Raw genomic sequence first — 11,454 nt, forward strand, 5'->3', positions numbered from 1 at the left:
AAATTTTAATTTGCAGCCAGTATCTTGTTATAAATGCAAAAAGTAAGCCTCATACAAATGGACAAAATTGGTTGTTGTAAGTTATAAGTTTATATCAAAATACTCGATACTGTTACTGTGATATTTATCTCCTGCATGCTTAAAATATTAAGTTAAATACTGCAAACCCTGCTTGTCTCAGATTTACAGCATTAGATCACGAATTCTCCCACAAACATAAAAAAGAGATTAAACCTGCGTTTACTAGTGGTTTACACATTTGCCTAATAAATTAAAGATAGCTGGTTTGATTCTGGTAGGACACACAAATCCCTTGAGGGTTGCAAAAAGCAGGGCATCTTACATAAAAAACAAGCATAAGGATTGACCTGATCATAGCTTATGGAACTCAAACCTAATGCCTTCGAAAGCTTTTCAATCAAAGGTGATGTCTTGAGATTTCGTTTTTTCAATCAGTCCGAAAACCCAACAGTGATGAATCTGTTATTTTTTTTTTTTTTGTGTGTGTGTGTGTGTGTGTGTGTGTGTGTGTGTGTGTGTGTGTGTGTGTGTGTGTGTGTGTGTGTGTGTGTGTGTGTGTGTGTGTGTGTGTGTGTGAATATTCATCTGTAAAGAACAGAGCTCTTACTCAAATTGTTAAATTGTCTCAGAGGCTGATTGGTGACCCACAGTTGAACCCAGATATCTGTAGATATGGCCTAGACTGTTACAGCGGTTAGCTAGGTACTGGTGTTACTTAACCAGTTTGCATAGTGAGTTTCTCTTCCTCTTGTAGAAAGGCTTCTAATGCCAAAGCGTAGAACAACAAAAAACAGCTTTATTCCAGCAGCTACCACTCAGAAGTCACAATTTTGCAATCCTACATGATGCTGCATAAGTTCTATTATAATTTATCTTTCTCAGTGTGTTGTATTTAGCTTATCTTTTGTCTGCTTGTTCAGAATATCTGTATGTGAGGACCCTTAATGCAGACCAAATCTACGTAGAGGTGAGCCTGAACCTGAAAAAACAAGTTCTAAATGATATAAAACACAGAAAGCTATCGACCCATTGTATTACAGTAGCTAGAACGTACAAAACTTTTAATATTTGGCCAAATAAATTACTTAGATATTTAATTTTTAAATTAAAACAAAAAGGCTGCCAAGTGATAGGTTTTCGAACAACGTATTAATCACTAGAAGGTCAGATGAGGTGTGTCTGTGAAAGTGGCCCTTTAAACAGAACGGGGCAGGTGAAGAAGAAGTTGAATGAGGACGGGAGACAAAGAAAATGTTTCTGTAAGGTTTACTGAGTCGAGAAAGACTGCTGCACACAGAGCTGAAATAAATAAATGAAATAATTTTATCATAATAATTATAGTAACCATCATAGTAAGATTGCTTATTTAGGGTTTCTGTCTTCTTTTATATATATAATATATATATAGAACTTTCAATAAATTGTTCCCTTTAATATTTTTTTCTCCTGTGTTTATGCATGAGACTTTGGTTTGTTCCACTGAATGTCCTGGTAGCAGCACTCTGTATCCACGGTATCGCACAGGAGCATCATCCCCTGGGTCGTTTCCATAGCGATGCTAAAAGAAAAGGCACCCTCCCCGGCGGGCTCGGCCCCAGCACTCATCATCCTCTGTGCCTAAAGGCTGAGGATGTCATGTCCTGTTGGGGGGGAGGATTCATGAAGAAGGTTGTCTTCCAGTTGTCTTTGGTCAGGTTGTTAGTTTGGTTTTGCTGTGATTTTGCTGGCTGTTTTTGGTGCAGCTTGTTTGTTTTTTTTTGTGTGTGTATTTTTATTCTTATACATTCCAGTTCCTAAAGCTTCAGTCCCTGCGGTGAGTTGTCACAGGTTCATGCAGGGACTACATGGTCCCTTTCCAGAGTCCCCCGTGATCCAGCTTCACTCATGGTTGTTGCACTCGCTCACTCTGACACACACACTCTAACATACATTTTCTCATTGACTTCTTGCAAACATGCAATTATTCAGTAAGCCACTCATTCGAACATTCCCTCATTCACCCTGCCATTCATCCAATAGCCTCACAGGATGGCACTAATTTAGCAGTGAGACAAATAAGTGCGACACATGTCAACAGTCCATTACTGGTCCATTTGATCTGAGCAGATCACTATATCCCTTTTGTCCATTCCACCATTTTCATGTCTTCTCCATCGTTCTTTCCCTTTATCTGCAGGCTAAGCACCCACTCTCTTGTTCAGTCAGTCTTTCTCACCCTTGTCCGTTTTGCATGGTCCAGTTGTAATCCCATACTTGACATTGTCCAGCTGGTACAGAACAGGAGACACAAAGGCCTTGTGGTTTTTGTGGTTGTGAACTAAAGGCCTTTGTAGACCCCAGGGACTCTGGCTGCCCTTCAGGTTCACTGTCAGTGTATCTAGAAAATGAAGGGAAGCACACCAGGTCCAAAGAGCTTCCAGCATTGGACCAATTATTGGTCTCGTTGGTCCAGTAAGGGGAACTTAAACTGAGAGGAATGATTATTAACTAGAGAGGCTGTAGTGGCAAATCAGGTGTAGAGCTAAACCCCATGAATGATTCATTAATATTCTGGTCAATGTTTTTCCCAACAAAGGGAAGTGTTCAGTCATGTGTGACAGAAGGAATGAAAGGGTTAGCTATTGGCAGGCTCAGGTCAAGGCTTTGGATGACAAGACAGTGGGTGCTAGAGTTAGCCACAACTAGCGGGGCCCAGTAGCGCGCACCCTCTTGCCCCGCTTGCTGACGGTGGTGAAGCGAAATGGAGTGGTGAGGTCAGGCTGCTCTCCCGGTGGGAAGCGTTTCATGAAGTGTACATCCTGCTGGTTGGGAAGCGTCTGCGGACCACGGCGAGGACGCCCTTTTTTAGTAAAGCCAACATACCAGCCCGTGTAGCGTGCTGACATTAGAGCTGTGTAGTGGTTTTCTAGGACCTTTTCCACAAAGACACAGTCTGCACTTCGATTACTGGCCTTCTGAGAGAGCAGAAAAACCACAGGTATACACACACACATACACACACACACACACACACACACACAGAGGGAGAGAGAGAGAAAAAAAGGCTGGTCAGAAAGAAGTAAGAAGATATTCTGGATTAACATGTGTCTAAAAGAAGAAGTCTCACCTTTCCTACCAGCTTCCCACGGCGGTTCATGCACAGGTAGAAATTGGTTTCTTTGCCACGGATTCTCACCTGGCTACCAAAGGTATCAGCCTCCACTACGAGCTGGGCTTGTGAAGGGACATACAAAGGGACATACAGACATTAGAGCCATAGGTAGTGTGGACACATTATGTACTTGTATATAGTCAAGATTTAAAGACTTTCACCCCACAAATAACAAGACAGAAAGTTAACGGCGTCCTAAATTTAGGGCTTGTTTAGTTTTGCATATCGGCCTAGCCAAGAACAACATTCAAACTGACACTGACAGACCTTTTCTTGAGCACCGTAGATTACTGACTGCTGTTAAATCTAAACCAGCCCTTTAAAGCAGATAAGGCATTCATACTGAATCACAGTTGTAGGATTCATAGTTGCTATTAAACACACTGATAAATCACAGACAGATGTAAATGTCTCTGGTTGGACAGATGGTTGTCAGATAAGCCTGGTCACACACATGGATGTGAGGCCGCTGACCAGAAATGGGCCTTGTAAAAAAGATAAGAGCCAAGACTAGATGGAGCACCGTGAGCAGAGAGGAGCGGGAAAACACTCAGACTGAATGTCTGTGATATTGTTGTTTTAAGATGTGTGCATGTACGCTTCTGCCTCTGAGTGTGTGCAGGTGCATGTGTGTTTATCCTTCATCCTTCCAGGCAACAGCGCTTCACTAACTACACATCTTTACAGAGCGTTTGTGCCTATTTAAAAATAAAATCCCTAAAATGGTTCCTACATGACCTTAGTCAACAAAGGGGTCAAGAGAAATCAATACCTCCCTCCCTCTTGCCCCCTTCGCCTCTCTTCCCCCAACTCTCTTCTCATCTCCCTTCTGTTCTTTCACTTAATGTTTTAGACTTTCGTGCACTTGCTTTATATCTTCGCTCTCTGCACTTGGTTCCCATGTCTAATGCCTTGTTGCCACAGTTGGTCGGATTTAGGTGGATTTGCTGTCTTTCAGGTAGTATTTGTCCAAAAAAGAAATCCTCCCTATCTCTTGCATCTGGAGTCTAGTTCCTATCTTGACGTGGTGTGTTTGTGACCTGGCACCCTTATCAATGCAAAGGATGTGCTGCTGAGCCACATGCAGAAATGTGAACTCCACTTTTATGGCTTGGCTTTCTTCTTCCCATTGATTCAGGGGGGTTAAGAATGGGTTAGCCATCATTACAGACAGAGGAGGAAGTGGGGGATGGACAGGGACAGTGTTAGAGGATGGATGGGAGAAGGGGGGTGGGTGGGGGGGTTCCTGCTGTTTTAAATCCAGAGGAGATAACAGTGAGGATGCAAAATCAATGGAGGGATCGATGAAGGAGATGAGTTTCTAACACTCAGCCAGTCACTCTACCTGGCAGGCTTCTCCATCTAACTCACACTTTATTTCACACACCAACTTCTCTCTCTCTCTTTCATTCTCTCTCTCTCTAACTTTCTTTTCCTCTCTAGTGAATCATTGAGTCAGCAGCCAGTCGATGAGGTCTTTGTACTCCCAAGACAAGCTCCACTGCCCCTCTGCCAAAGCCTGGGGAGATGTGTGTGTGCTTTTGTGAGTGTGGCTGCACAGTTGCATTCTGTCTCCATTCATGCATGCACTTGGTCAACCTTTAAGTCTTTGTACTTGCAGCTGTTAGATAGTGTGAGTGTGCACTTTGGTGCGAGTAAGCATCTTTCTCAGCGTGCATACACACATAACATTTAAACTTGTCCACTTTGCACCGTACCCACATGTTTGTGTGTGTGTATTACCATATTTGTCTCCATCTTCACCCCGGGCACTGATTTTGCGTCCCAGCACCTGGACGTGCTTGCCGCTGGTTCGGCTGTAGAGCTGGTATACTCTGTGGTGTCGCCGACTCATAGTGTCTCGCACCTGTGTCTGGTTCTCCACATGCACACTGAAGTTGACTCCATCCATACCAAGTACCTGCTGGAACACCCACACCCACCCATGAGTAAAGATCAATATACAACTTCATGCCGCACAATCACTCTTTGTCATGCCTGCTGTTTCTCACCTGTAATGGATTGCACATCACCAGCAACATCTGGATACATCTGAAATAATATAAAACAGATGAGCTTAGAAGAATGTAAGCAACACTGAATGCTGGAAGAGTTAAGCATGACACCATCATTTCCATCTCTTTCTTCTCTGCCGTTCTTTCTGTTCAACATCTCATTTCCTTATTGGGTCATTACTCACAGTTCTGGGTGTGCTGCTGGCACAGCAACTTGACATAAAGACAGGCAGATGTCCAAGGATCAGCAGACAGACAACACCCAGAGCAGTGTTTATTGTAACGCTACCAGCCTTCTGCCCGAACCCAATTTCTGACCCGTCTATGACTTTTGCTACACCAAAATCTGGCCTGCAAATGACCTGATTGGAGCATAGCAAAAAATGGCAAACATGCCAAGACAGCTAGAACATGTTTTGGTTCGGACATCTAAGGGAGCAGGCTGGCATATTTGGCTGCTCTGTATATGTAGACAGCTGAGTTGGACTACAGGTGTACATTCTACTGTGATGTGGCTTTTAAGAGCTGTGGACTGTGGTTAAATTTAGAAATGAATAGACGAGAGCAAGAGCTACTGAAACATTTGTTATCGCTCTCTAGCTAAACATTTAAATAATGTTTAGATTTAAACACTTAGTTACAGTTACAATTATAATTTTTCTCACTTCATCACATTGCTTAATTGAAGCCTGGACCTTGACCTTGGATATATTGAATGTTATTTACAGCCTCAGTAAGGGAGTGATTGTGTTGCGCAAAGCCTACTTTGGCAGTTCTTGAACTGTTCTAAATTAGTGGCTGAAGACTTGATGAAGTTCAGAACCCAGTGTGTGGGCTGAAAAGCAATTCTACGAATTTTGTCTTTCCCCACCTCATCTTATGCTATCTCTCTGTGTGCCTCTTCTCTCTTTCTGCTCCACTCTTTTCCTCTCCTCCCTATCTCTCTTCAAACTTCATGGTTTCTCTGCGAACTCTACCTATTCCTATCCATGCCTGCCTCCTATCTTCCTTTATGTTTAGAGTTAGCGAGGCGACTCCTCCACACTGTCATGGGCATGCACACAGATGTGCAGATGTGTGCATGTGTGTGTACAGGAGAAGCAGGCAGCTGACAGCTGGGCTAAAGCAAAAGGAATACAATCTGCTGAGAGAGGAAGAGAGCAAGGAGATGAGAGAAGTGTACAACGACAGAGGAAGGGAGGAAGGTGAACTGAGAAAAGAGAAAGAGAGACAAAGTCAAAGAAGGCTGACAGAGAATAAAAGAGGTGGGAGATAAAATCAGAAAGAACAGGCAAATGCGCAGATGTGAGGTGGAGGAGACGCTGGAAAAAAAAAACAACACAACACAAGGTTATGCATCTCAAAATTGAGAGACACGTTTAACCACAGTGTAGACTGATGTGAGAAGTAGAGAAAAAGATAAATAACAGGAAAGAGAAGAGGTGTTCGGTTCATGCCCATGGTAACAAGCTACTGCCTCCTGTCACACACACATGTATAAACAAAACGTCATCACAACCCTTTTGTTTTCTTTCTCTTTTCCTTCTTTCTCAGCGTTGCCTTGCGTTGGCTTCTGAATCGTTCTAATAGATGCAGACATCCTGGGAAATGCAGTAGAGCATTGGCCCTCACATTTTGCCTGCGCAGGCGAAAAAACCTGAGCGCCTGTGCATTGTGAGGACTCTCAGCTGTTAAAACACCACGGCTGCACTGCTGCCGAGGACACTGTAGGAAAAGTGCCTCAGCACTGGATTCTCCCGCTCCCACAAAAACCACAGACACTCCATATTATGCCAGCCACAGAGAGAAAAAGAAGCAGAGAGGAAAGAGGGAGACAGGATCAGCCAGGAGTGGGGGAGGGATGAGAATAGGAGAGAGTAAAAGTTGGGGAGAGTAAAGACAGAAGGAGGTATGGAGAGAGGGAAAGCCCGGTACACCTTGGCCAGTGGCCAAAGCAAGCAATGATCTGACATCATAAATGTGCGTCCCAGCAGATCTACCATATGGAGTCTGTGGTTAGACGAGCAGGCCTCAGTATCGAGGACTGGGCACCGGTGTGGAGTGAGAGTGGTCGACCTGGTGGGACTTAGCACAGAGCAGCGGTTTCAGCTGTGTGTAGCAGTGGTTAACGTGGTAGGCCAACGCTGGAGCAGTGGGCTTCAGCACAGTGCAAAGAGTTTCAGATGTTCTGCGGCAGGCCTTAAGAATACTGGTTCAGCGAGTGGGTGTGTGAGTGGTATTGGCAGTAACAGGGCTTACAGCGCAACATTTGTGAGAAAACCAGAGGGCCTAGACATTGTTCTGTGGCTTTAGCAGAAGAGCAGTAACAGGTTGTTGTGGCTAAAGGCCCTTGGTTTTTCTCACTGGCTGAAGAATTATGATGAAGTTGGTTAAACAGTATGTAGATGAATAAATGGAGCTGTTGTAAAAATGATAGGTGAGGCAGAGATGAGTGGAGAGATGATTGGCTCAGGGAGACCTAAACTAAAACCAGCAGACTAAACAGTGAGTCTGCTCATCTTCAGACACTGCCAGGGGCGTCATCATTCATCAGTTATTAATTCATACTTTTTTCTTTTTTCTTTTTTTTTTAACTGAGCAAGTATCTATGGAAAAAGCATTATAGGGAAGAAAGCAAGACAGATGTATGCAGTTAGATGGGTAGGTGGAGAGAGGGTGAGGGAGACACACAAAGAGAAGGAAAGTCAGGAAGACACCAGCAGCAGCAGGAGCACACACCCTGTCCAGGTTGTGTGAGGAATGAGAAGTATCTGGAGATGACTGCCATCTGGGAGAACACCGCCGACACAAAGAAAGAAAAATAAACCCCTGGCTTTTAACAAGACACACCTCCAATGGGCAAACTCGAGCCCCTTGAGCCCATATCCTCCTCCCTTAGATTTGCTCTTGGCACTTTATCATTTTCCTATCACACTAGATAAAGCTTGTGTTATTTGACTTCTGAAATATTTTCAATAGGAAAAACATTTTCTTGGAGATGAGAAATGGTCTTTTCTAAGCCAGCCTGGCCATCCCTGAAGTAAATGCAGATGGTGATGGAGATGTTTATGGCAGGTTTTATGAGTTACACGGCCCTGACTCTGACCCAGTGACCCTGAACTGTCAGCCAATCAAAACAGGGCTCTATGGCATGTTTTCTATGGGGACTGATTAGGAGTGATGTAATCGCTAGATTCTGCAACCTTTCTCTCCATCGTCTTCTCGCCTACCCAGAAACTAGTTTAAACAACTGAAACACAATAGAACCTGAGGAGTGAAGCAATAATATTTGATGATAAAGTGATAGAAGTGACTTACAAGACGGTCAGCGTGGAAAGAAGGGACCACATTGCTTCCCCCCTCCACTATGGAACTTGTCCCAGAGACAGTCTCCTCGCTCGGTTTGAGCCAGTCCGACAGAGTGGCTCAGAGTCCCCCTCTGTGTTTTGAAACCGGTGGACGTTGTGCAGAGTCAAAGAGTGAGCGGACACTCCTGTTGGCATCGGCGGCGTTGTGCCCCGGTTGCCCCGGCGTAAGTAAATGTGCGGGCACGGGCAAGTTGGGATCTGAAGCTGGGTGAACTGTGCCACTGTGACCGCCGGGCAACCTCTAACAGCTGTCCAGACCGGGGAAGGAACGGATGGGCGGAGGAGCAAAGAGTTAGAATTTTAAACGCTCGCTGCGCGTACCCGACAAGGAGAGGAACAGGTGAAAGCGCGCTCACGCCTTAAAGATAGCCAATTCCAGTCGACCCTGTTGACCCTCAGAGTGATGCTTGGCCGAGTGAACAGATGCGGCGCGTGCGTAATCTTTTGTGTAATCCAATGCGTAACGTTTAAGCGTAACAGCAGGCTCCCGGACACCAAAATGAGTTATGTGGTTGCTGGGATGAGACGGGTTGTTTGCCACGCCGCAGACGGGAGCAGGAGGCAGGTTTAGTCCCAGTAGAGCAGGGTCAGTTGCTGTTGGAGGTGGGGTACCTGGGCGTGCTGGTGGACGAAACTGCGACCTGGAGAAGGTTGCTCTGCGGGCCCAGGGTAATGCAAGGCGGGCACGGTCATGTCTGCGTCCCCACGCTGACTCAACTGGTCTGTGGCTCAGGTGACACCGACCAACAGCGTATGACAAAGTGGGTGATAAGGTCCCGGAGCGGTCCAGCTCAGAGGGGTATATGGAGAGTGCTGAATGAGAATCGGAGGGGGAAATAAAGGGGAAAGAAAGATGAGGAAGGGAGGGGTGGCTGGAGATGATGGGAACAGCTGTGACTGGGTGGCGGACTCAGCCACCCGCGACACGGCGAGGAAATGACAGCCGCACTTTGCACCTGATTTTCCGGACTTCCCCGCTTTCCTCAGCCGCTGGTTACCGCCTGGCTGCAGTAGTCCTCCCTGCGCCCTCTCGACACAATACCTGCCAAAACACAGCACGATGACATCACCTCCAAAATGTTTGAAGGGGGAAAATGCAATCCGATCTTTTTATTTATTTATTTTTTTCAAACGCAGAAAGTTTAAGCAGTTTCTCTGAAGGGGGGAAAACACCAAAGTCTCTTCGTTCCGAGAAAAAACAACTCCGCGGTGGAAGAGGAACGGAGTCGAGTTCACCAGTTTGAGAAGGACTAAAAGTTAACGCGAGCTAGCAGGAAACATGTTTACGCAAAATCTCACTGACAGATCGACTCCCAGTGCAAAACCTGCACACCTCCTCTTTCCCATATATCTGTTTCTGTTTCCCTGTTTCATTCAGGCACCAGAGGAGGAAACGAAGGAGGGAACGCAAAAAGAATCCAGCCGTGCGCTTTTATCCACTTCACTGGTATTATGTAGATTCTTCTCCCTTTCAAAAAATTCCAAGGTTTCTTTTCTTAAAAAAAAGAGAAGCTCTTCTTGAGGGGGGCTGCACAGGAGAGGCGCGTCGGCAGGCACAGACCTCACTCCAAGAAAAACCAGAACAAGATTTTAACAGACGCGGATCAATCCTCCCTCCCTCCCACCCCTCTCGCTCTCTCTCTCTGCCTCTCTCTCTCTTTCTTGCTCTCCTTCACACACACACACACACACACACACACACACACACACACACACACACACACACACACACACACACACACACACTTACTTATTGGATCAAAATGGGATTAGTTGGTCGCTCTGCCCTGCCGACCAAAACTTACACTACACAAATATCCATTTTAACAAGTGCTCCGTTCCATGTGAAAACATCTGGTAATGAGGTGAGATAATTTCAGTTGTTTACAATACAAACCGTTTTGTTTCAATGATTTTATCGAATCGGGCACTTTTCCTCTGTACTTTGTCTGTCCAGTTACAGCTAATATTTGTTTGTGGCAATTCTTGAATCAAGCTAAATCAAGCTTAACTCTGTAACTTCTGTTAACTCTGTAACTTCTGTCGGTGCTGTGCTTTTTTGGAAATCGAATTTCCCAGAGGAACCCACCCGAGGGATTAATAAAGTTCTATCTAATCTAAAATGCATTGGAAACAATTAGAATGATGTCATAGTACCGGGAGTAATTCGCTTTTCAAAAAAAAAAAAGTCCCTTTCAGAACAAATGGGCTTGTGAAAGTATTTTTGGCCAAAGAGAATGTAAAATAAAAAAGTGCATTTAAAAGAAATCTCACAACACAAACACCTGCCTTAGCCAGGTGAACAAATCTCTGATCACCAAAGCAGACTTCTTGCCCTCCGTCATCTCTCCAAAAGATAACATCACCTCCGTAGCCTCAGTGGCCCCGGATTTTGGATAAAGGTTGTAAGGTGGAGAGGGCAGAGCTCCATATCTCTCTCTCTGTCTCTCTGTCTCTCTCTATTATTCTCGCTCAAACACGCGCACGCGTTCACACACCCTTCAGAGTCGCCGCACTTTTAAGTGATGTATTTTGACTCTCAATTTCATAACTTTTAAGTTAAACCTTAAGAAGGAAAAATGAAACGGAGAATGAGAGACAGTCGGGAGGGCGGTATGTAAGCACGGACACGGATCCAAAACGAACATTTCTCAGGGATTTCGGCAGCAACGCCCGCTCTGCGCTCCCAAAACTCCCTCTCACCGCCGCACAACCGCAGACGGTCAGCCAAGCCAACACAACACTCCTGCCATACCTTTCACACACACACACACACACACACACACACACACACACACACACACACACACACACACACACACACACACACACATAGGGAAATAATAGAGAGACAGAGTAAATTTATCCTTGTGTGTGTCTGTATCTGTGTGTGTGTAAC

The 11,454-nt window shown here is 45.1% G+C and overlaps 1 protein-coding gene across 2 annotated transcripts; it reads right to left on the reverse strand.

Annotated features, from left to right (window-relative positions):
- Positions 1-1,280: 1,280 nt before the first annotated feature.
- fgf18a (fibroblast growth factor 18a) lies at positions 1,281-9,963 on the reverse strand. 2 transcript variants are annotated; one of them, XM_085478771.1, is made up of 5 exons: positions 8,506-9,963; positions 5,185-5,224; positions 4,916-5,093; positions 3,128-3,234; positions 1,281-2,975 (listed from the first exon to the last, which is right to left on the reverse strand). In XM_085478771.1, exons 1-5 carry the CDS (start codon positions 8,535-8,537, stop codon positions 2,703-2,705), a joined length of 630 nt encoding a protein of 209 aa, XP_085334897.1. In that variant the 5' UTR covers positions 8,538-9,963; the 3' UTR covers positions 1,281-2,702. The 2 variants fall into 2 exon arrangements, with proteins under 2 accessions (XP_085334897.1, XP_085334893.1); XM_085478767.1 differs by having other exon boundaries at positions 4,916-5,096.
- Positions 9,964-11,454: the final 1,491 nt, after the last annotated feature.

This window comes from Copadichromis virginalis, linkage group LG2 (assembly GCF_057382275.1).
Source record: "Copadichromis virginalis isolate Kocher_CV1m ecotype Utaka linkage group LG2, C_Virginalis_male_GT1.1, whole genome shotgun sequence".
Lineage (NCBI taxonomy): Eukaryota > Metazoa > Chordata > Actinopteri > Cichliformes > Cichlidae > Copadichromis > Copadichromis virginalis.